Source organism: Hippichthys cyanospilos, chromosome 4 (genome assembly GCF_059441005.1).
Source record: "Hippichthys cyanospilos isolate Australia breed blue-spotted pipefish chromosome 4, RoL_Hcya_1.0, whole genome shotgun sequence".
Taxonomy (NCBI): domain Eukaryota; kingdom Metazoa; phylum Chordata; class Actinopteri; order Syngnathiformes; family Syngnathidae; genus Hippichthys; species Hippichthys cyanospilos.
The window spans coordinates 24,127,028-24,152,782 of NC_142372.1; the positions used below are offsets into that span (position 1 = coordinate 24,127,028).

The following is a 25,755-nucleotide window of genomic DNA, read 5'->3' on the forward strand; positions in this document are numbered from 1 at the left end:
TCCCCATTAACCGCAAAAAAACGAGGGAACACTGCACTGTGTCGTTAAACGGCTCTATAGAAAAAAACAACTCAGACTGATTTGAAGTACATCTGTACTTTCTGATATATAAAGCAAAGAAATCTGTGTTTCACGTTTAACACTTAATGTTCATAAAATGTCGCTACGGTGTACGTTGTTGTGTCGTTGTGTTAAAAGATGTCCGTTTTTTTTCTCGTCCGGCGCGTGTTCTTTGAGGCCGTTGCAGGAATTTAGGGGTTAAAGGAGGGTGTTGGGTTTGTTAATTCCCATATCTGCCGCATGGGGGGACCGGAGGAGTGTCCCCTTGTGTTTGTCTAGATTGAGCCTGAGTGTCTGCGGCTAAATTGTTGTCAGCTTCTATCTTGGTGGTGGTGCTGGAGGAGCTCATACTATCCGGCCAGTAACCAGCTCGGAGCAGACAAGGACCCGCACACAGCTCGCAACTACGCACACTCCACTGCTACAACTTTTTTTCCCCCTGCACTTCTTCCAAATCAGTAAGTTATCAAGCCTTTTCTCCGACTTTGAGTGGGTCTTGAACATTGAAACAGTGTGTGTGTGTGTTTTAAACGCGTGAATAATAAGCACAAGCACGATGGGTGCAGTATGATTGTTCATCTTGAAATTTCTTAAAACCATCTGCCTGTTTGGCTCCATGGCGTCTTCTTAAAAAACACACTCTCACACACAATGATTTAGTTAAATAGACAGAGCCTTGTGTCTTCGACTGATTCCGCGCTGTCTATCTTTTATCAAAGTCCTCCCTCGAGAACTCTTGGTTCTCCACTTAAAAAAAAACCCAAAACAAAACAAAAAAAACTTTTTGCTCGCAATACCTAAAAGGTCCAAATGATTTATCTTGAGTGCTGCGATTAATTTGTACAGGCATCTTGTAAAATATGTTCTTTTTTTCTCGGCAAACCGCAATAAGGACATTGTAACATTGTAAATGATAACATTTGTCACAATTTTTTTAAAAATGTATTTGAAAGACACACTTCCTCAAAGATATCCAGGGTGTGAGTGAGTGAGTGAATACACTGACCAAAACACATTATACACATAGGAATACCAGTCAATATTGCTGTCACACCAGCAGAGCTTTTAGTCCTATTGACTGATCTGTGCCCGTTTTACGAGCTAAGTGTTGATTGGTTATGAGGACCAGAAGGGTACAGTTCGAAATCTGGGTCAACACCGGGAATGATGGCATGACAGTTAAGCCCCCAAATTTCCCCTACAAACTCCCTGGCCTCCCGTGGCACCCTTGCCACCACAGCATCATTCTCCCCCCACATCTGAGACTATAAATCAGGGTTTCCTTCTCCCCAATGTGACCTTAATTACCTTTCCATTTCCTGAAAACAGACTTGTTGTATGGCTTATGCTTTGCGAGAGTTCACAGCCGTTTCTGGTTACGTTTTGGATGCAACCTCAGCTCCGAAGGACGACGAGTTTCATCTGATTCCTTCTTTAAAAGATAGTCAAAATAGGCTAAAAACTACTCAAATATTAAACCGATAAGAAGACGAGCCTTGACTGTGGCATTGCACAAGTACATAACCTGTTTCCCCTGTTTGGTGGAATTGCCCCGAAGCTGTTTGTAGATTGAATAAAGTTCAGGCTGCTCCTCACAGTTCTGCTACCCAACAAACAGGACTAATGTCTGCAGAGAATTTTTCAAATTTCCTGCTGCCAGCTATCATTTTTTTAATAGTAAAATGGAGAATGGATGGGCTTATGAAACCAAATAGGAACAACGAATGTCTTGATTGTTTAACACATCAAAATGAACAATTATTGTTTGAATAGGAGGCAACTCTAGCAACCTTATTATTTGATGTCATTGGCCCACTGCTATTTGTGAGGGATAGGGAGCCAGCCCGTGAATAGCAAATATCAAAATATATAATTGACATACATGGAAAAAGTAAGTGCTTCGCTATTCATATTAGTCTGCTACCTCATCATTGTAGGAATTCATTTTCATGATCAGTCTTCTCATGAATAGAACGATTGCAATGAAAACATATCATTTAATAAGTTTGTAGTAACTAGTAAGTAGCCCTGGTCTCAATTTCAAATATGTCACCCTTGTTACGCCTGTTCCACTTAAAATCCAAACATAAAAGCAGTAATTCACATATACAGCATAAGCATTGTTTTCTTTTGGCTGTTTCCATTTCAGATCTTATGCTCTCCTCTGTGAAATAGTCTTCCTAAGCCGCTTTCCATATGGTGTCACTAAAGTGAGTAGTTGAAGCCCCAGTAGAGTATGCTTGGGACTTTAAAGGTCAAGTTCACAAAGCGCCAACAATCATTCTGGGGATTTTCCTGTTGTCGGATTTCAAAAACCTTCACATTGCCGTTCACGTATGTAAATAAGATATGAAAACCACAAGTCGAATTAGATATTCAGTAAATGGTATCAAAAGCAGTTTCTTAATTAAAGAGAAGAGAATATAATGCCTTTATTTAACAAAATTGAACAAGAATAAATGCTGCCACTGAGCCCAGTCGATTGTCGATTATTATTTTCTTTCTTCAGCCTTCAGCTGATTTTAGTGATTTATGGAATACCATTTTATTGTAAAATATTGGGCTTGTAAGTTTTAAACAGGAAAAGATGCATGTAGGAAAATTTACCCTATTTCTCCATGTGCAAGTCGACTTTGTGCATAAATTGACCCCCCCCCTTTTTTTTTACTTTAATTTGGGTGAATTTGACAAAAACTCGAGGATGTCTACCCCTGACTTTAGTGGTTACAGATATCATGGCAGTCCAAATAAAACACATGGTGTGTGTTATTAAAATGAAGAAATTACGCTACCTTTGGATAAATTTCTTCATCGTATATGAATAGCATACTCTTGCGTTTATGGGAGGAGGAAACGAGACAAGCGCGAGGCAATGTATGTGCACGAGTAGACGCATATGCTTAACCTAATGTTGCAACAATAAAACAATTTGAAATTTCAATGCTTACATTTTTTTGACACAGCTGAATATGAATTTGTCGAAAAACCCTAAAAGTCATCATCTGTCACGCCAAATAGCTCCTCCCTTTAATTCCTGGACATCCTCCATTTACCTAAACATCCTCATTACTTTTCCATGGGTAGTCATCTTCGGACCCATCCAATTTGTTTGAAACGGGTGTCTCCAGAAATGCTTTGCTGAAGCTTTCTTTTCCCAAGTGACGACTGTGGCAAGATCAGAGCGTGGCTCGGTTGCTCTTTTCTGTGTTCCCCCCCACCCCACCTGCTGACATCCACGCGTGCCATGCCACGGCTCTCGCACAAATCAAGCTGTCGTTTCCTTTTCATAATGGGTCAAAGTCTGCCAGAAAAATGATCCACGCAGCCTCTTGTTTTCAACAAAGTGGCTATAAAGCGGCTCTTGATGAAAGTGCATTTGAAAGTGCAAACACGCTCAAATGGATGCATACTATATGGAATTAAGGGTATATGGAATAATTTTAAACCTTGTAAATAACATGATATTACTTCTTTCACATTCAAATTCATGTTTATTCTCACACAGATATGTGGAAAAAATCGGTCTGGTTTTGAGTTATTAAGTCGACCCTCCCCAAATATGGGGGTTGAAAAAGGGAAAAAAACTCGACTTGTACTTGCAAGAAGAAATATGGTAGTTGATGATTAGGGATCACACTGGCAACTTATCAATTATTGCCAAGCTGTTGTCTTGATGTTTGTACACAATGTGGCTTAAAATGTTTGCAAATGTTTGGTTCAAATCTTGAACATATGCTGTATCACATGGTTAATTTAAAAAAAAAGAATCAGTCCAGGGCGACGACACCAGCGAGCCAGCAAACTTAGTGAGGATAAAGGGCTGTAGAAAATGGACGGAATCACAAGGTGTGTAAAGTGTAGAAGAAATGAGGCATCAGGCGGTGTCAGGTATCACTGTGGAAAGTTGCATCTTTCACCCATCTGTTGTTTTCTTCAGAGGAGGACATGTAAGACTGATGCAGCCCACCATGTCTCAAATTCTCCCTTTTGTTACTTGAGAGAGAATAGTGCGTGAAAGCTGCCTTTGTGTTGACCAGTTTGTGTGGGAGGGATACTGCGTTCTACTATTTAGTGTGCGTGTGAGTGTGCATGTGCACTTTCATGTGTGTGTAAGTGGGATTGTCAGGTGGGGAGAAAACATGACTGGTTGTTTATCATTGTCTTTGCATGCTGCCATGTTCTTATCTGAAATAAGTCGCAAATACAGTGTTTGGACTTAACTTTTTTGTGTTTCATCAAAGATAAATAAAGCATTGAAAAAATAAACACTACACAGCTGAAATTTCAGTTGGAATGTCGAGAGGCCAAAATTCAAAAGGGAACCAAGATCTAGTCTCTAACTGTTTCAGATTGGCGCTCAGAAAATGATACCGTGGAACGTGATTTAAATCCATTTTTTGTTCCATTGACGCCCATTATAAATGTAGACCTGTTGTTTTATCATGCATTTCTCATGATTATGTATGAATTACTGTACGAATCCCTTCAATGGGCCCTCGACCGTCATTCAATAAAGAACTTGATGCGTTGAAACGTTTAACACAACTAACCCAGTTGGTGACGCCACAGCGTAGTTAGTGAAATTTCTTTACAAATACTCGCTGCACAGCGGGAGTATATTATTCAATTAACACAATATGGATTGCAAGAGGAGTATGTACGTGTGTTTTTGCGTTGATGCTTGAAGGTATTTTTATTTTTATGTTTTTTTTGCCAGTTCGTGTTATTATTTGAAATATATGTGTTTTGAGCGTTGCCGCCAGTGTGTGCATCCGCCTCTGTGTTTGTCTTGCATCCGTGTTAGTTATTCATGTGCAAAAGAGGGTAGCCTGCGAGTCTTGATTCGAGCCGAAATGTTTTTTACTTGGGCCCGCAAGTCTCGAAATTGGGCCTCAATGTGCCTCAAAAAGTGCCTCGTGACTGAAGCGTAAGCATCAACTCTTCATCCATTGTTTGAATATGAATCCTATTGATGAGGGTGTTTTCAAGTGATCAATAAAAACTTTGTGGCTAGGTGGCACAGTGAATAGCACGTCCGTCTTACAGTTAAAAGGACCTGAGTTGAAATCCACCTGGCTCCAGCCGTCCTGTGTGAATTTTGCATGTTCTCCCCGAGCCTCTGTGGTTTCTCTTCAGGCACTCCAGCTTCCTCCCACATTCCAAAAACATGCATGGCAGATGTATTGGACATACTAAATTTTCCCTAAGTGTGATAGGGTGCGTGAATGCTTGTTTGTCTCTGTGTGCCCTACAATTGGCTGGCAACCAGTTCAGGGTGTTCCCCGCCTACTGCCCGAAGCCAACTGGGATACGCACCAGCAAGCCTGTGACCCTTGTGAGGATAAGCGGCTCTAGAAAATGGATGGATGGATGACTGAAAATCAATGTTATTGAATGTGAATGTTTCCAGCTCATACACTCATCTGTAGTGCTTATAAAAACTTTTTTTTTTTAATTTTCAAATGTATTTTTTTAAACATATATATATATATATATATATATATATATATATATATATATATATATATATATATATATATATATATATATATTTGGTATTAGCATAATTCTGCTATAATTGTCCAAAAGCGTTAAGCGTTTGCTTAGCCTTTTTTTTAAATCTAGATATGTATAGATAGGTCTGATGTTACTGAATATTTTGAGCAGTTGAAAGTAAAAAACAAAATCATATGTGCTTTTTTGATGATACCTCAAAAGTACCTTTGTGATGATGCCTCAAACGCAGAGTCATTTTTTGTCCAAACATGGCGATGCGTCATGTTGAGTGAAAACTGTCCTTGTCAAAAACTGGGCATGCGTAAACAAATTCTGTTCCGCTGACTTATTGACAAATTCAATGCTCTATGTCATATGAAATTATGTACACATTTAGTTTTTATATAAATGAGTACAATATTGTTGTTTTGCTAATAGCATAATCATGCTTTTTTTCGTCCATAAAGGGGCTATGCGTTTTTTTTTTTTAAATCTAGATATATAATATTTTGAGCAGTTGAAAGTAAAAAAAAAAAAATAATAATAATAATAAAATAAACTCATAAGTGCCTTTGTTATGATGCCTCATAAGCAGAGACATTTGATTTCTGTATTTTCTCTGCACCATCACTGTATTTGACACTTGTCAGTCCAGGCTGTACCCCTTTTCTCACGTAAAAGAAACTGGAATAGATTACTCATCCAGATTTTCACGCATTAGATCTCCACCTGGTTGAAACATAATGTGCTGCAAGTTTATTGGAATACTGTATTGCTAATTCAAATGCTACATGTGATTACCTTCTGTATTTTTATCACTTCGGGTGTGAGTCACTGTTTCCTTGGTGTATAATAAAACACAACAAAACCACAACAATCTAAAGTCCAAACAAGTTTCCTCCAACTTGTGCAACTAACTTGTGTATTAGTGTTACATAATCATTAAAGCAGTTCATGTAAAACAGTAATGTTGTGATAGGATGCAATTTGTTCAGGGTGTCCCCCGGATAGGCACCAGCAATTCTTGTGCGGATAAATGGCTACAGATAATGGATGGATGTTAGTTTCACAAGTCTTGGTATTTAACACAGGGTCTAAGCTTAAGCTTTTTTGGTTGGTGGTCAGTCCATCAGCACCCTGGTTTAAAACAATACTCAACAAAATTAATTATTATACAATAATGATCTTCTAGGTTTCAGATGAGAGTAGTACGATGTTTTCATTATTACTTTTCACATTTAAAAAATTCAGTTACCCGCATACACACGCATGAAAATTCCGTGGAGGGGGTGACGCTACTTCGAAATTTTTCACTTATCGCGGAGGGGTTTCAGTCCCCATTGACCGTGAAAAATGAGGGATTACTGTACTTAATTCTAGATATTAAAAAAAAAAAAGACAACAATGTGGTGATTTTATCTAATTTATTCATAATTTTTTTAACGGTGACCCGGTCAGGCCAGCATCGATAAACTTCAGGGGGCTCGACACAGTAATGGGGACCCCTCGAAGTCTGTGTCTGGCCCTGTGCTGTAAGCGATGAAATGCCACAGGTGTGTCTTCAAAAACATGCTAGTGAGTCAGAGCTCTCACACATTAGTCATCACAGGTGTTTAGAGTTGTTGAACGTGCATGTTGAGTCGGTGTAGGCTCAGCCTCACTTTGTCAGGGACCAGCGCTGATAACGAAAATGACATTTCGCTTTAAACAACCAGCAGGCAATAAAGTAGAATAGTAGCGCACCGTAACAGTAACCTATTTCTGCTGTTGAGAATATGGGTCATGTGCATGACCCTCACATTCACTGCCGCAGGATAACTCAATATGAGCCTTCATAGTTCACCCAGATTTTTATAGATTTATTGATGTAAGGCCATTACTGTATAATTCCAGGGTTATGTGATGGTGACAGCATGTTTTGGAAAACGGACCAAGGGTGTTCATGTTTTGCTGCCAGAGAGCTAATCAATACTTTCCTCTTGATTTTTGAAGACCTAAATATTGTTGCAAGGCTTCAACTAAGCAGATTCGCAACCTGGCATTCAACCTTCATGTTATATTGTCATATTTTTATGGGTAAATTAAACCCTTGTTCCTGGGATTCACTGGCAAAACATTACTCCCCCAAAATGCCTAAAATGCTATTCAAATATAGTCACTGCTTAGCAAAATTGGTCCACAAAAAAAGCCTTGCTGTTGTCATGTAAAATTTGACAGTGAGAGCACCACTGCACCACCTGGATTTGTAGATTTGTAATTACGCAACACAGCGCAAAAGCAAAGCCCGCTTCGCTACTCCACCCCCCCAGCTATTGAGGGGCGGGCCCCACAAGAACTGCCCTAATTCAATGTTGTCCTCCTTGTAATCCCTTTGTAATTAAGTATTTACCCTACTAGCATTTTTTTGCATACATTTTTTAAAAGATTTTTTTTTAAAAATTGGGCAATAGCAGGAGCCCTCATTACAAACTTGCTGTTGGGTATACCGTTAAGTGTAGATGCTTTCACATATCCCAATAGTTAAAACCATTCAAAGATCATTATGAAGCACCCAACTAAATTCCATGCCTTTATTCTATATTGCTCTTATAGTTTACACAGTACTAATAAAACTTATTAACTAATTATTAACTAATAACTCTTATTCATTACCATGATTGGTTTTATAGTTCTTGCCTGTGAATTTTTATAATTATTTGTTGTTTGGACAGTTTTCATCTAATCTTAACTGTTCGTAACCAACCACTAAATGTGCGTGAAAACTCGCTTTTATAGATAGTGCCCCTTCTCATTTCATTTGTTGTTGTGATTGGGGGAGGAGCTTGTGAGATCCTGCAAACCAATCTACTTTTATACACAGTATTGATGTGGCAATTGATTTCTATTTATTTCTCAAGGATATTCATTTTGTTCTACAACCACCATGAGTGCACAATACTTTGGTTGTATGCACTGTGGACACGCCTCCTTTCGTGCTCACAGATTGAGTTTAAACTGGTTTTGCAAGTTTAATCCTACAGATTTGAATCACCCAGTCTTGATCAGTCAGGCAGGCTTGTTGGAGTCCCATTAGAGTGGGATTAAAATGACAGTTGGTGGGGAATTATATTTTTTGTTGAAGGCTTCCACTCTAATTTAGCTTATTGTTGCTAAATGTTTGGACATTCTGCACAGTAGTATGTTAAAAAGCAAACATATTGCAATTGAAAGATTTTGTATCAATCCAAGGACTTGATTGTCCATGATGTCCGCTCAATGTGTATCAGCCATAATATTTTGCTTTTAAAATGCCTATGCAGTCCAGTATTGCAAACCCGATTTGTTCGCTGGTTGTTTCAGCTTTAAGCGAATTAAATCAAATCACTGATGACGAGGGTACTTTACACTAGAATCAATGTCCTGTGTTGCTTTTGTGCATACGTCTATCTAGCAGAAGGGCACAGACATGTTCCACTAGTTAAAACACAAAGCAAGCGTAAACCAAGCAAGGCTTATCTGTCAAGTAAATCTGCTCAAAATGTAATTCACAGCTAATTTACATTCATAATATTGAATCATGCCTAGCCTATACCTTTTTTTCCACCTTTACATTTCTTTGAACACCTAAGAGCTCACAATACATGATGGAGTGCATGTGTGCGTGTGTGTGTGCGCGCATGGTGGGGGAGGGGTATGCAAGCATGTGTGATCAGTGTGGACGCTTTCCACACTGTTGTGCACACTGTATCACAAAAACAATGTGGACCACATTTCTTGTCGATTTACACAAATGTCTTTATAACCTTTACAGATAGAGCATCATGGGGAAAGGCTGTGTGACGGCCATCAAGTACTTCCTGTTTCTTTTCAACCTCATTTTCTTTGTAAGTATTACTCTTCAAACTTAACTGGACTGAGATATTCCATTTGACAATTATCAAAAATGTCAAATGTGATGTGACTTAATGTTAACAAAAATAGGCCACGTATTTGTAATGTATACCGAAGAAGTCTGTGACGTGACGATTTGGAGCGACATTCATGAAATAAAATAATAATGGGACAATGCTTACCAAAATAAATAAGCTCCCATGCGTAGTGGCTCATTTCAGAAGAGTTAGACACATAGTTAGAAATCCATTGTGGAAATTAGACAATGCTTCTCCAACTAATTTCATGAAAACTTGTGGTAATGATAATGCCACATCTTTGTCGCCTAAAACAAATGAACCATCTCGACCAGGACTATTTAAACCTACTATAGATACCGTAATTCCCCAAATATAAGACACAACAACAAATTCTGACATTTTCTAATGTTAGCGTGTATAAGACACACCAACACTTTGGCAACAATACACATCTGTGTGTCACAACTCGGCTTATGTGACTGACAAATCAATCCTCCTCCAATGGTGTCGAATAAAAAAATATACAGTATATGTATAATGACTGTATATGTGTCACGTCTAGGCATGGCGACGTGAGGCGGTGGAGGGAAAGGGGCTCAAAAACGCAGGAGGACGGAGAGGGTTTGGTCAAACAAAAGTGCTCTTTTAATAATAAAACAGGGCAGGAAAAGCAGAAGACAAAAACTTGACAAAGTAGCAAAATAAATGAGGAACGGAATATAACTCACGAGACTAAATGGGACTACGGGGGAAGACTGGAGGACGAGAGGCACAGGGAACACGAAGTGACGAGGTACAATAATCCGACAAGAGCAACAGAGGGACGGTGGTTTAAATACAAGGAGACTAATTACTGACAACACACTACAGCTGGATGGGGACAGGAGGCAGGGGAACCGGATAGGCTAACACGAGAGGAGCAGGGGCACATGGACAACAGGTGGACGAGATAAAACTAACGAGACTAAGAAAGGCAGATGCAGGGAAAAACACGAATGAATGACGAAATGAACCAGGAACTACTTAAACTAAATCCAAAAACCCGAAAACCCCAGACAGAACGTGACAATATGGTTATTAAGTTACTGTTTAGAGGATGCGCCCATACTTTTCGCCTTCATTTTTGGGGGAAAAAAGTTTGGGGAGTTATGGTAATTCTCCCCTCCGTGTTAAAAAAAATAAATGGTCCATATAGCTCTCTTTCTTTTAAAAAAGTCTTAATGTCACCAACGTCACTATGGTCACGAGCTGTGAGTCATAACCGAAAGAACCAGATCTTGGACACAAACACTCAAAATGAGTTTCCGGGCTTCCCCCTTGGAGGTAGGGTGAGAAGCTCGGCCACCCGGGAGGGACTCTGAGTACAGGCGTTGCTCCTCCACGTCGAGTGGAGCCACCTGAGGTGACTTGGGTATCCGGTTAGAATCCCTCCCGGACACCTCCACGGTGAAATGTTCCAATAGAAGGCCCTGGGGACAACCCAGGACATGCTGGAAATACAATGTCCTGACTACAAATTTTGCAAAAATATTCTGCTGGATGTGAATGTTTCTTTTTGATGTACAGTATTATGTCCTGTGACTGTCTTACAACAACTCGAATAAGAAAACATTTATGATTACCAGTTAACTGGAAAAAAGTCTAAGTGCTTTCTAAATTCAGTAATGCGTTTTCCTATTATTTCTCTCATTTCCTTCATTTGAACAATGTCCACAATAGCAACTACTATTTATTGATATTCCAATTGACCGTAACAATTTATTAATGGGTTGTGTCCACAGTTACAGCTTGTTTTCAAACCACATTAATGTCTGACTAATGGGTAATTCTCTTCTCAGCTTCTTGGGGCTGTCATCATGGGCTTCGGATTGTGGCTCCTCCTGGACAATCAGAGTTTCATAGTTGTGCTCAGTAAGTCTGGAATTCAAAATATTATATTTCATTTCAGGAAAACTGAATGCCTCTTTGAGCCCTTTTTCATTTAAAATGAGTAATTAGCCATATTTGAGGTTGTTTTGGCATTACTTTCAATAAAAGAAGCGGGTAGACCGAACCAACGTTCGAGTCCATCCTTGTTCACACACAGGAATATTACAAAACCTGAGAGGAAAAACTAAAGATGTCTCCACCCGATTCATTTACACTACTTAAGCTCATTTATAAACGAGACAAAGAGTTGCACGTGCCTGTATAAACCAATTGGACAAATTTAAAGCACAGTTTAAACAGGTTCCAAGAGGTGTTCCTCCTGCATTGTTTATGCGTGTGTGTGTGAGTACCAACTCGCTTAGCGGCAATCAGGCTGACTGACAAAAAGGCAACAAAGCAGCACAAATGAAGGTTGATGACTCATGTAAACGAACACACCCATTTACATGATCAATTGATCGAGTCAGAAAAAAACAGTTTCCATTTCTTTTTCCATCAACTGATGAGTTGACTTAGTAATTATCCTGACAGTTGTATTCTTATTAACGCTCATTTCTTACAGCGCTTTTCTAGAATCAACACTTCCCCATAATATATCATTATGTTGGGTTATATACTATTGAACACAAAAATCACACAATGGTTAAATTCCAAGGTCAGTATTTTCATTAGTTATCTTTATAATGAAACATTAATGGATGGATCAAATCAACGTGGGATTCAGGAGGCACAACCTTTAAAATATCTCTAATAAGTAACCAAACTAAAAAGGATTTACTTTTCCATTGTATGGTCTTCACTTATCTACTGAATTGTATGAAATGGTAGAATGTAAGCCAATACAAATGGAGCCAGGATTAACAGGATGAAAACAGGCCAAGGTCTGGCTGCAGGCTCTTGGAATGTTTAACTATCTTTGAATATCTGTAAGACACAGAGAAAAAAAATGGAGGTTTCAGCTTTTTTTTTACATTCGGTCACAGGCCTTTTTTCCCTTACAAAATAACCCTTAAAAAAATGAGAGCGAAGTCCCTTCACAGGTTCGTGAATATTTTGTTATGACTCGTAGCGTCTACTATTAAACACGCGTCTTGCAGATTTTCACTTTTATAACATCTAAGTTGTATCTTACCAAAATCTACAAAGTCTAGGACAAAGAATCTTTCCATTCTTCTTTGAATGCCGTCTTTCTAAAAATAAGCATTGCTCCTCTGGTTTACTTTCCATTTTCAAATTGGCTTCAGTGCGCTATTTTTCCTGAAACCCTTGTGAGTGAATGTTAAGATTACTGCGCTTGTGTGTGCCATCTGGCTACAGTGTGTGCTTTTTGCTGTGGTAAGTGCCTTATTTTTTTTCAATCAGATCAGAATCAGACCCAGATTTCATGTGGTGTTATATTCTCTTCATGACAAAAGAACAATGAAAGATGGTGGTATTTTATAACTACAAGTTTCACCTTAAATTGGCTCCATCACATTTGTTTGAAATCCCTACCTCACTGTGCTCTTAATGGAATGTGGAAAACCACATATACAAACATAAAGTATGTAAAGAGCACCGGATTTTATATTGAAGACTGGGGTATTCAGTTGATGTTCAATGTTATGCCAACTCCATACAGGAAGGCAGGGGCAAGCTGAAATTGAACTCGGGACCCTTGAACAATGAGGCCCCCGCCCTCTATTTAAAAGAAATGTGAAAAAAGTACTCTGAAATTGTATCATTTTTAACACTATCAAAGGAAAACAACAAACAAGAAAACAATATGAATAAAGTTTGAACAAATAGTATTGTTTAGAGTTTAATTCTTTTACTTTTCTTGAGAAGAACTTTATTTGAGAAGAACTCATTTAGACGAGTCGTTCGCAAAGTGGAGTCCGTGGACCGTGAAATAATTTGGGTGCTTTGGAACTGATGTAGTTTGTCTTTTCACAGTTACAGAATTTGTATCTACGGCCTCTGGCCGCTGTTGATAGTGCATTTTGTGGGAGCAGTTGCTGTCAGTGCGCACGTGTATCGTTCCTTCTCTTTGTGAGATCTGGCCGTCTGTGAGTTGTGTTTGCTTCGTTGGAATGTTATTTATATTTATATGTCATTAATGGTTAACTGCAACAGCTGATGAAAAAGCGATGCCTTACAGAACAACATTAACATGGAAACAGAATTGTGTGCATCTGTCCTTGTTACCTTTGTCACCAAATACTTGCTATCCATTTAGGGAGCACACTGAAATAAAGGTAGCAAGTGCTGTTTCAATGAGTTACCCTGGAAAAAATAGAATCCCTTTCCTCTGCAACATGAGTTGACATGTGGTTGTCATTAGTATTATGCCTCAAATACATTTCCACAAACATTAGTCATTACTGTTTGGTGTATTCAAGGAGTATTTCATAGAATCTGAGTGGCCATTGAACAAGTCAGCTGTCGAATACAAGTGAGTACAGCACATACTTTTTTTTTTCTTATTGCTTAAAAACTGAGAATAGCGTTTGGTGTATTCAAAGAGTATTTCATAGAATCTGAGTGGCCATTGAACAAGTCAGCTGTCAAATACAAGTGAGTACAGCACATACTTTTTTTTTTCTTATTGCTTAAAAACTGAGAATAGCGTTAGAAGTGTCAAAAGTGTGTTCAAGTCTTTAGAAAAAAGCGAGCAAGTAACTTTTCACTGGTTTCAGTGAATGCCTGCGTGTCCCACGGCAGGGGATCCAAATTTTTTTCAACTTGGATGGACAAATGTTGCATGCTGAAGTCCCCTCCTTTCCAATCTTCGACTGCTTTTCCAGTAGAATCACGGATGCATTAGAACCATGGTAGAGTACAGTGGCGGGCCCTGGGTTTCAACCCTGGACCTTCAGCGACATCATATTTCGTACCTATCTAAATAAATCTGCCTCAAAATAACATCAACATGACACCAGGACTGGAGAATTCACACATATACCTTACATCGCCTTTCATATAAGCTAATCAAGCAACATTTAAAGTCCAGAGCATCTAAAAATGATTCTTTTTAGCATTTGTGACATTTAATTTTCTTACCATTGATTTAATAACTAATGAACATGACAAAAACCTATTCAAAATACAAATGAAATGTTTGCACTCACTAACGTAGATCTGTACAGTGCCTCGTCATTTGAAAATAAAATCCATTCTTATTTATTTTCTCAAAAAGATTTCAATGGCTCTGTTGAGCAATTTATCTGTGCGTCGAAGGTCCATTAGTAAGTCTTTTTCTATGGACATGGAGACTGATGCTGAAAGTTGCAAATAACAGGCATCCCCAGCAATATAATTTACAGTGTTTCTTAAAGCTTCTCAAAAGTTTTTCCTTGCTGGGACAGACAAGCTTGCAAGGGAGTCGGCCGACCTTCGCTCATGTGTAGTTTTTTTCTTGGAAGGTCTGCCATGAAAATTTTGTGCCAAGAATAACTGCAGATCCACCTCTTTTTCTCAAACTACCATCGTAGGTTAAAAGAAAAGAAACAATGTGTTGGTAGCAAACAAGTCTCCCGGACCCAAATGCAGAGAGGCAGGGAGTCAGGTAATATGAAAAAAATTAAAACAGGGAGGGTGAGTAACAAATAAAAACCTGGAAGAAACCCAACTACGGAATAAACTAGAACAATGGACTCTGGAGAAAACCTGAACAAAACGGGGACGAGAAAAGACTTGGACCGACAGGCAGACAGTATAGCAGTACGGCAGAAGGATAGTTAGACAGTATGACAAAAACCCGACAACCAAGTGAAAGCAAACTGGGAGCTAAATACACTTAGAACTAACAAGGTAACACAAAACAGCTGGACAGGAACAATAGACAGGGGAAGCGGATTGCTCTTCCAACACATCACCACACACAAGTATGCTAAGAAATGGCTTGTCAGTTACGTTTTTATTGTATGATAAGGCACGAGTCTAAAGCACTAGCTGTGGTGCATTCAAATGCAGTCGAAAATTTCAAACACAAGCAGAAAAATGATACAGTACATCTAAGCATTAAAAGATATCTGCAAATATCTAAGACAAAGGTGGCCAAACCACATTCCGGGGTCCATTTGTGGCCTGCCATTCATTTTTCAGTGGCCCACGACATATGCTAAAATGAAATACCATTTAAAACATCGCACAAAGCTAGTTAAAAATGTGCATGGCTGGACGACTTGATTGTTGTTGTCACACTAACGTAAGACTTGCTTGAAACTTCAAGTTTATAACTTCATTAAGTCAATACTTATAAAATGTCTACATTTGGTGGGGCTTTGTTGAGAAAACACATCAAAGAGACTCTTTGTATATTAAATATGTATATAAAAAAGTTAAGCATAAGACAGCATATCAAATTATTTTTTATTTCTGAAAACGAAACACTCTCAATATGTAAACTTCCTAAAATGACTTCTCCGTTTTAGTGCACCTCTATAGGAGTGTGAGAATAAGTAGGAGCAGCATCCACAAGACTGAGCAAATTGAATACGATGATGCATATACACAGAGAAGACGTCACCATGCAAAAGGGGGGGGGGGGGGGGGGGGGTTGTCTTGGAGATGAGGACATTTGTCTTTTGTCAGTGGCATCGCTGCAGGTGTCCTCCCCTCAGACACTGGCCCTTTTCTCCTCTGTCCAGCATCAACATGCATCACATCAGTCCAGCGCGTTCACTGCCTTACTCACCATTGCACTCGTCACCAGTCTGGCGAGGTCTCGCAGAAAGGCTGCGAGCGTGAGCCCACCCGTTTCTCAGCGTCCGTCATCGATGCGGTCATATCTAGGGAAAAGCACGCACAGCCGAGGGTTAAAGTTCAGTAGATTGATTCACTTCATGTAAGTGAAGTGGGGAATCACTTGTGCAGTGTGTGCTTGTGCAATGAAATTAACCTGGTGCTAATAACATCGGTCTACAATCAAAAGCATCGACATACTGTATTTTTTTTTAACTCACTCAGTCAATTAAATATATTCCATTGTAGTTTTTAGATATTATTATAAATATTATAAAAACGTGGCAGTTTTGTTGTGTGGTATTTTATGTCAGATTGATGCCATGATTTTGATTTATTACTTTTTGTTTACTGCAAAATGTAAAGAATCATGTCAAAAATGTTAATTTTTATGGGACTTCCAGTCAAAGGCAAATGGTAGAGTATTTTTTTACAGAATGAAATGATATAGCTGTTCTATCTATATTATAATGTCATGATTGTCGTTAATTTAGAGGTTTAATTAATTGTAAGGTACATTTATGTACTTGTAGCCAAAGTTTGAAGGTCAATATTCCAATTTTGCAGCTCATGATTTGTATCAAGCTGTGTATGTATTCGTTGTTATGCACTCTTAATTTTACCATTATAAAAGAAGATTATGTAAGACGAACAACCAGTCACACACCCAATCACACCTCAGGACAATTTAGAGTGTCCAATACACCTATCATGCATGTTTTGGTATATGAGAGGAAGCCAGAGAGAGCCCACAAAGGCAGAGGGAGAACATGCAAACTCCACACTAGAAGGCCAGAGAGAGTTGGAATTGAACTCGGTTCTCTGAACTCTGAGGCGGACGTTTTAACCACTCTCCCACCGTACCGCCCCCACGGTGAAACAGTAACAACAACAAAAATCTAAGATTGTAGCGATCAGTAAAGGCAGTCAGAGGCGAAGTGACTGAAGATGCCAAAAACTGCACACAGTAACATCTGTTCCTCCTATCAAATCATGGCAAACCAGTACTCATAAAAACCAGTTCCGCTCACAGGTGAATTATGTAGTGAAAACATTGACTTTCCAACTGTGTGCTCCCAAACTCACATTTTCGCCACTTTGACATTTTCCACACTCGAGCTTTGTATGCGGTAACTAAAAAATGAAATACTTGGCTGACATGATGCAAAATCTCTCATCCCTAACCCCGAAATGAAAACGAAAGTAAAACAATTCGAACGTCTCCTCGGACAGGATGGGCGTGGGCGTGGGCATACTTTTGCTTGGTCGGTACCGGAGCGGTATGGAGGGCGTTCCTGACTTTATAGTGCTTCTCTGAAGCTGTTTTTATCTGCTTTGGTGAGGGCTGGTGCTAAAAGTGCAGCATAATCAAAGAAAATCTTCAAAATGCATCAATGAAGGAAAATAACGTTGGGGGTGTTAAGGGTCAGAAACATTGTAACATGGCTCAAATCGCCAAAACGTTGATTTTCCATGATACGGGCCCTTTTGGACAGCACAATGGAAGCGTGGTTAGGACGTCCGCCTCACAGTTCGGAGGCCGTGGGTTCAATTCTGGCTCACTCCAGCCTTCCTGAGTGGAGCTTGCATGTTCTCAACGTGCTTGTTCTCTGTGCTCTTCCAATTGAAGCGCTGTCTGCCAACAGCAACATTCTGTTTTGTATCTTCACGACTGCAGGTATACCCCCTTACAAAAGTATTGGGACCGTTTTTTTTACCTGTTGTGTCGATTGAAAAGACTCCAGTTTCACATGAAAAGATGAAAAGAAGTTTATATTTTGAGGCGCAACATATCAAACGCATAGACACAATTATACACTGTATTACTTCATAAATGCCTGTTTATATTTGAACAGTAAGCAATTCCAGTTTTAATTTGAGATGAGGTCAGTTCAATTTTCATTTGTAGCATCTAACCTATGTGTTTGTCTTTTCTCTTCAGATGACTCCATAGCTGTCAAGGCCGCGTGCTACATCCTGATTGGAGTTGGCATTTTCGCCATGCTTATGGGCTTCCTCGGCTGCTTGGGAGCCATATATGAGATCCGCTGTCTGCTTGGCCTAGTAAGTAGAGAGTTGAAGTTACATGAGGTAGGACAATGTAATTTTTTTAAATTTCAGACAGAGTAGAAAACGCATACATAGCCAATGATAGAAGAAAACCATTTCAAGCTCAATTTTAAGATCTTTAAGGTTATAATAAAATGGTCTGTTAAAAAAAAAAGCTGTAGTTTGCTTCCTTCAAATAGATTTAACAACCTTGTTGTGCATTTGCTTTTTCATCAGTACTTCACCTGCCTCTTGTTGATCCTCATTGCTGAGATTGTAGCCGGCGCACTCATCTACTTTCAGAAGGGTGTGGTAAGCAACATATTATTATGTGGTGTTCACACCCATCTATAAACAACAATCTACGTGAATAGAAATTAAAAATATAAACTCAAGAGTACGTCAATTGACTGCAAAGTTAAAGGTCAGACGATTTGAAACTACAATTGGACTTAACAGAAATTGGTGTGCAGCGCCCCCCGGTGCATAGTGGAAAATCAGTTCTAAATAAAGGGCAATGGCTGCATGGAATTTTCCAGTTTAAAGTTACATAATAGCCTCTGCAAATTATTAGTCACTTTTTGTTCACATATTCATTTTGAATTAATTCCCGGTACACAGGCTTTTTGGAATCATTTGTGTAGCCCTCATGATAACACAATGGGAAATCGTGGCCATTTGGTTAGTGATTGTTCATGTATTTCTATTGTTTGAATCCCAGAGTTAACGCTCACGAGGAAAATGCTGTTCATACTCCTCAGCTGAACGAATTCTATTTTCCATCTGGAAATGTTAGCTTGTTCTCTGCCTACATGGATTTTGGGGCCTCATGATGAGCTGTTTGTTGGAGACCTCGAGTGCCTCACTTCTTATCTGCATTTTCATATATAAGAAAAATAAATTTTACCAATGGGTACTCAAATTACTTATACCTCCAACTGCCTGTATAAATATTTGACAACATTACTTCACTTATAAATAAAGCAAAGCTAATTGTAAAGCGGGACAGATGAGTTCTTAATTTGACGTAAATGGGGGGTGCATCAGTCAATTAAATCACATGGAAACATTGTAGAGTAAATTTTGTTTGATATCATGTAACATTCACGTCTGTTTTCCCTCAGTTAAATGAAGAAATGTCTAAGATTGTATCCAAGGTCTTGGACAACTATCCAGGCAACAACTCAACCACAGAGCAGGCGTGGGACTTCATTCAGAGAAATGTAAGCAAGTCACAGCTTCCTTTAACTTTTTCAGTGCCACGGATGGGAATTTTTGTTATGTAAACTTAGGTTGTGGGCCAGTGACAAGAATTCGCATCAACTGTTTTTTTTTTTTTTTAATGAATGGATAGATGACACTCGTAGCCAGCGCTCTTAATATTATGCCAATCAAGCAATGTTGTAGTCTAGTTATATTCATAGATTAATTATTTTATTTGGCCATCAAAAACACATTTTCACTGTTTTTGTTCATGTTGTATCAAAGGGAAAGACTGCTGAGATGTTTCAGATGCTACTAAAAAATATTTGTGCCAAAGTCACTGTTGTGCAGAAAATACATTTTCTCCTTCTGTCCAAAATATGTTGGTGTCTCTCAAATGACCTATTTTCAAACAGCGAAAAGAGAACGGAATAAGGTAGAATCTAACTTTATTTTGTTAGGTAAAGAATGCAACCCAATGTCTCCATAGTCATACAATACAATATTCTGTCGGCCTTGAGAGATGCGTCAAAATGCTCGAAATCGGCTGGCACTAGAGGTTGCCTTTTCGGATAACGCTTGGCACTGAAAGAGTTAATTGGTATTAAACTGGTTCATTCCCAGGTTTTGTCATTCAGACCATTATGATTATAATGATTGTTTTCAGTTGTGCAACTTGCATACTTTGCCAACTGAACACATTTTAAGTTTTTTTCAGGCTTTCTTGGGGTCCTGGGTTAAGGCATTTGTAGTAGTTGCACTGAGGCAGTGTCATCATGACAAGATTAACTACATCTAGGATTTTGTCACCAACAAGCATGAATTTTAATTCCAGCAATGATATCAGGCAGGGTTCCCAACCTTTTTATCACCACAAACGGGTCAACGCTTGTGATTTTCATTGTAGACTGTGGCACGTGATTGGCTCCCGGCGCGACAATCGACCAATGAGGGCAGGAGTTGTAGCCCACTCCCACTCAGAAGTTGAAATCCACTCATCATTGGTCCCTGCGTCTTGTAGGACTGCCCCTTGAGCCAATGGACAAATTGCCTGGCCAGTCAGTTGAGAACAGTATTTTTATTTATTTTTTGTCATTGCGGAGGAAGTTCTCTGAGTCAATCACACACGAGCGGCTGAAAGAGATCGCAAGGAGGATAGAAATCTTTGGCACCCTCTTACCTTTAGTAATAAATTGGAAATTAAAGTGTAAACTTTGCTTTTGAATCATGTTTGGCTTGACTCTAGTTAGACGTCCGCGCACCATGATCCCGACTACGTACTGCCAACACATGTAAACAAGAAAGAATAACAGTACGGTTACTGTATCAGGTTTAATCATTTAAGTTGTAAGTAAATATGTGTACTGCAGTCGTCCGAGAAGTGCCTGTGGCATGTGCATTTACAGTTAACTTGTCTGTCTGGCATGCAGGGAAACTTCATAGCGCGTCTCTCCACAAATTGCTTTGTTTTTTGTTTTTGTTTTTTTCATGAAAAAAAAAATTGCAATGCACTGAGGGCTCGTTTGGGGAGGCACGAAATAGCGAGGGATCACTGTAGTTCATTATTATGGGTGTGGCCCATGTAGCCTGGTACCAGTTGACCCACGGACCAGTACCGGGCCACAGACCGGCGATTGGGGACTTCTGGTATAAAGACTTTGTAAACAAGGAGGAATGATAAAATTAATTATGCTAACTATTTCCCATTTAACTGACTGACAATTCATGGGTTACAACTATGCACCCAAAAAAGTCTGTTGTTCCAACATCAAGGACAGCAGAAGTGAAATATCAGATTTGAAACTTGACTTTGAGAGAGTATTTTGGAAATGTGCTTGTTTGAGGTGTACTTCATTCGCACTGTCTGCAGATGGAATGCTGCGGCTGGAATGGCCAAAGCGACTGGAACGGAAACATGGTGATCGTGAACAGTTCTCAACTTCTATATCCGTGCTCGTGCCACAACATCTCCCTCGCTACTACAAACGTCTCAGAGAGTGGCTTTTGCGAAGCTCAGACACCCGACTGGCCCGTATATGACACGGTAACATGATTTTGGATAATCCCGCCTGAAATAATTGCCGCGCTTGGGCTTGCCAACAAAATCATCTGATGTTCTCTTCAGGGTTGCGCTCTCAGCGTGGAGAGCTGGCTCCTCACAAACATCGGTGTGGTCCTGGGAATCTGTGTTGCAATCGCGTTCATTGAGGTATATGTCACACCTTATTTTAACCCCTGAAGGAAATTTTGAACCAACTCCAGCTTTTTAATTTTTTGATGTGTGATATCAAAAGAAAAGCATACAAAAAAAAAAAAACACTAGGAGGCTCAAATATTGCATAGATTGTCAAGACATGACGACTTTCAGTATGTCATGCTGCCGTCCCTTCTAAATGCTTGCAAAAGGGAGGTCAAGAGGTACACCTAAGAGGTGTCAAATTTAGCCCATGTCAGGCATTTACTCATTTACTGCCATTCAAAATTGGAAATATTGTCAATTTTGGAAATATTGAAAACCCGGTTTTATCATGCATTTCTCCTGATTTTTGCATAAATCCTTTCAACAGCAAGTTGCGAACAGGGCGCAATAGAAATTTTTGTGTTGACACCCCAAAACCACGGGGTAGCGCTAGCAGCCAAGTTATGACATTTCAAGCCTTTCAGTGACTTACATGATTGGCTTAACCAGGACTCTCATAATGCAAAAATCTTCAAAAGTCACAATACTTTAAATTATGACGTAATGAATATTCCTATTTCAATTTCATCAATATATTAACATAATCTTGCCTATTTTCACATTTTTACTATTTTTGTACATTAAAAAAATGTATATATCGACAGGGCTGATGCCACTGAACATTTTGAGGGGTTGAAAATAAGTACATATTTGTATTTGACGATGTTATGAGACTTTCAAAATCAGCCCAAGTTGTGTGTTAAGAAGGCCAGGCTAGTGAAAAATCCCCGGACACCCAGGGGTTAATTCAAGTTCTTAGAGTTAGTTTCAAGTAAAGAGGTTTTGCTGATTTAGCAGAAAGCAAACCGATTTGTTCACATAATTCCTTTTCTTATTTTCATGACAGCTGCTGGGGATGGTTCTGGCCATCTGCTTGTGCAAGAACATTCACAGGGAGGACTACACCAAAGTGCCAAAGTACTAAAGTTCCCCTTCGAGTTTGGCTTGAACTCAAGCTAAGATGGCTCTCAATTTTAGATTATATGTTTTGTCCAAATGTAAACTTATGTGTTAGCTTTACATTTAGTTGAATACTTTGTATGAGGTTTGTTTTTCTCAGACCAGTCTTGCTTGAAGCACTTTAGAGAAGTTTTTGCTTTTTAACTTTTGATCCGAGAGCGATGTTACAGGCGTTTTGGAGAAAAACTGGAGCGGAAAGGAGAGTAGGGGTGAGATGAAATGTGCGGTACAATAATATTGATCCTGTGTTTATCGCCTTCCCATGGTTTGTTTTATTTTTTTCCACAAAGTTATTTCTTTTTGATTATTCTGCAGCTGATCTGTACAGCTGTCAAATCTTTTTTTGAAAGTTTTTTTTTTTCTTTTATAAATATAAATGTATGCCAGCAGTGTGAATGATTACTTTGTATATAATTTCATTTATTGTTCTGTGAACTTGACCCTAAAATACTGCCATCTTTATCAATACAAGCTGCTGGCTCATTGCTCTTTTAAAAAAAAAGTTCTCCATCTCTAATTTAAGAACTTCTTTTCTATAACAGAAGTGATGTGTTACTAAAGAAAAATATTTGCAATGGTTTTTACTCTCAGTTTATCTTGGGTGAGCCGGAACATAAAGGTCATACATAGAATTGTTAAATTTGGGGAAATCAAATGTGTCTTTTCAACTTACCATGAGCAAATTGGACCAAACTGTCTTGGTCTTTTTTATTTTATTTTTTTTAACAGAACAGAAATTCTTCTGTACTGTAGTCTTTTGTAATCCAATGTTTAATTTTCGCCCGAGGACACGTGGTCTTTCTATGTATAAATTTGTCATCCACTATGTACAGCGAGTGTTAAAAACAAAAACCCACATTAACCCTGTAATTGTGTTCTCAAAGGTACTGTATGTCTTTTGTAACAATGTAGACAGACTAGTACTGAAGCTGGCTCAGTAATTTAGAACTCACAAAAGTCATTGTATTCTGTTTTCTTTGCCAATAAAGTCATTACAAATGGATGAAGCTGACCAGCTGAGTACTTTGTAACATGTATGATACGTTTTTGACCTTTTTTTTCCCAATGTTTATTGAATGCACCATTCTTTTCTTTTAGTCTGTGTATTCCTAGCTGAGAAAATAATCCGTTTGCCACCCCTTTTGCAGACATGCATTTGCCCCACTGCTGGTCACAAGGCTCAAAAGGAGACCTTTCTCTTCCATGTCTTTAATGCTTAAATGGCCACCAAAAGCCCAACAGGCTCAGAGGACCCATGTGACCCTTGTTAATTGAACTTTTACTTGTATCGTCATAGCTCAGATTCCAAACAGCATATGGGCCTAACCTGTCACCTTCTAATTTTACTTAGGGAATTACATGATTTCTCTTCATTTATGTGATTTCATTTTAACACACCAGAGAGTGAACCCGATTACCCACAGAGAGATTTGCAGGAACTCACCAGTGGGCGACAGCGGCTGGCTTGCACACGGAGACGAGGGACAGGCAGACAAAGCCAAGCCAGGGTAGAGAGTCTGATTGGGGTTAGGCGGAATCTTACTCAGGCAGGCAGAGCGGATCGTTTTAGTGGGGTTACAGGCATATGGCTAGTCAGGACCAGGCAGGATCAAATTTCAGGCAGAACAAACAGGGCAGCAGACGTCCCAATACACAGGGGCAGATCCTGGGCAGGGAGAACAGGAAAGTATGCAAGAAAGCGGGTGTAAGGGCAAGACAATCTGGCAGGACTGGCAGCTTTATATACAGGGAAAGTTACTGGTTGGACCTGGTGGTGATGGGCTGATTGAATGAAATGTAGTCAGACAGGTGGTGAAGGAGAATGAGCAGCTGAAGCTCAGAAATGTGATCTTCAAAATGATCCAGTCACTGATTTGTTATGATCTATCTTCTGCGGGTGACCTAAGTGATGTAACCTGAAAATAAATGCATAGTCCATCGCTGAGCAAAACGAATGCAGTTATAAAGTCATAATTATTCCAGATTCAACGCGTTTATTGTCCTGTGCACAGTGCATAAACAAGTTTCTCCATACAATAGAATTCCTACTTTGCAGTCCACACGAATCTCATTAAATCTCATTAAAAAAAAAGTATGGATCATAAGTGGGTAGGTGATGTACGGATACCAAAAATAACGTGAAAGTAGATAAAGCGCAGGTATGCATGGTAGGTTAGGTACAGCTACAGTATTTACAAGTGGGGTGCAAAAGACTAGATGGATGACAAACACTTCAAGTTATAAATGCCTAGTCATCCATATATTACATACACCGTACTCATTCGGCACTGTACTCAGCCTGAGCCTCTCCTGGATCATTTCAATCAAAAGGTGGCAAACACTCCAGACTAGTCGATCGCAAAGCATCGATAAACAAGCAACCACTCACCCTCACATTTAAACCTAAGGACAATTACAATTTAGAGCAGTGGTTCTTGGGACGGCACGGTGGAAGAGTGGTTAGCACGTCCATCTCACAGTTCAGAGTCAGAGTTCAATTCCAGCTTGCTCTGGCCTTCCTGTGTGGAGTTTGCATATTCTCCCCGTGCCCACATGGGTTCTCTCCGGGCACCCAGGCTTCCACCCACACTCTAGAACATAGGTGTTTTGAACCCTCTCCCTGAAACACACCTGATTCAAGTGATTAGGCTCATTTTCAAGCTCCTGTTAATGAACTAATCATTTGAATCAGGTGAGTTAGGGAGAGAAAACCGGAAAACATTCAGGTTACCGGCCCTCGAGGACTGGAGTTTGACACCTATGCTCTAGAAGGTGTGTTGGGCACACTAAATTGTCCTTAGGTGTGATTGGGGGCGTGAGTGGTTGTTCGTACCTGTGTGCCCTGCGATTGGCTGGCAACCAGTTCAGGTGCCCCTCCCTGACTCCAAAAAGATTGAGAACTGCTGCCTTAAACATTCACACTAACATAGAAGTAAAGTTGTAATTACAGTAAATTATAGTATTTGCGTTAAAAATGAGTACAATAAATGCAAAGTATTGGGCTGTATTTTGATATTGTTTGAACCAAAGATTGTCAATTTTATTATCTCCCCTTCAACAAAACCGTTTATAATAGGTCCAGAGCCTGCATTTGGTTGTAAATCATTCTGTACCATTTGTTCAATGACCAAACAAGTATGTTTCTGGGTTGTGAGGGTTGCAAAATCTGAATGCAAAATGTACTATGAAACGTCGAAGCTGTAT

General features: G+C 39.3%; 1 protein-coding gene across 1 annotated transcript; it reads left to right on the plus strand.

Moving 5' to 3' along the window:
- Positions 1-313: 313 nt before the first annotated feature.
- LOC148425112 (CD82 antigen-like) lies at positions 314-23,554 on the plus strand. The gene is made up of 9 exons (XM_088414048.1): positions 314-518; positions 9,347-9,419; positions 11,285-11,357; positions 18,043-18,164; positions 18,387-18,461; positions 19,274-19,372; positions 21,223-21,396; positions 21,478-21,561; positions 22,439-23,554. The coding sequence occupies exons 2-9, from the start codon at positions 9,357-9,359 to the stop codon at positions 22,514-22,516; spliced, it is 768 nt and encodes a 255-aa protein (XP_088270174.1). The 5' UTR covers positions 314-518; positions 9,347-9,356; the 3' UTR covers positions 22,517-23,554.
- The last annotated feature ends 2,201 nt before the right edge of the window (positions 23,555-25,755 follow it).

Bases quoted from the DNA above. Each gene is read 5' to 3' on its own strand.
- LOC148425112 (XM_088414048.1), top strand. From the start codon at position 9,357: ATGGGGAAAGGCTGTGTGACGGCCATCAAGTACTTCCTGTTTCTTTTC. The intron at 9,420-11,284 runs GTAAGTATTACT...TTCTCTTCTCAG, and splicing joins TTTTCAACCTCATTTTCTTT to CTTCTTGGGGCTGTCATCAT. The intron at 21,562-22,438 runs GTATATGTCACA...TTTTCATGACAG, and splicing joins TTGCAATCGCGTTCATTGAG to CTGCTGGGGATGGTTCTGGC.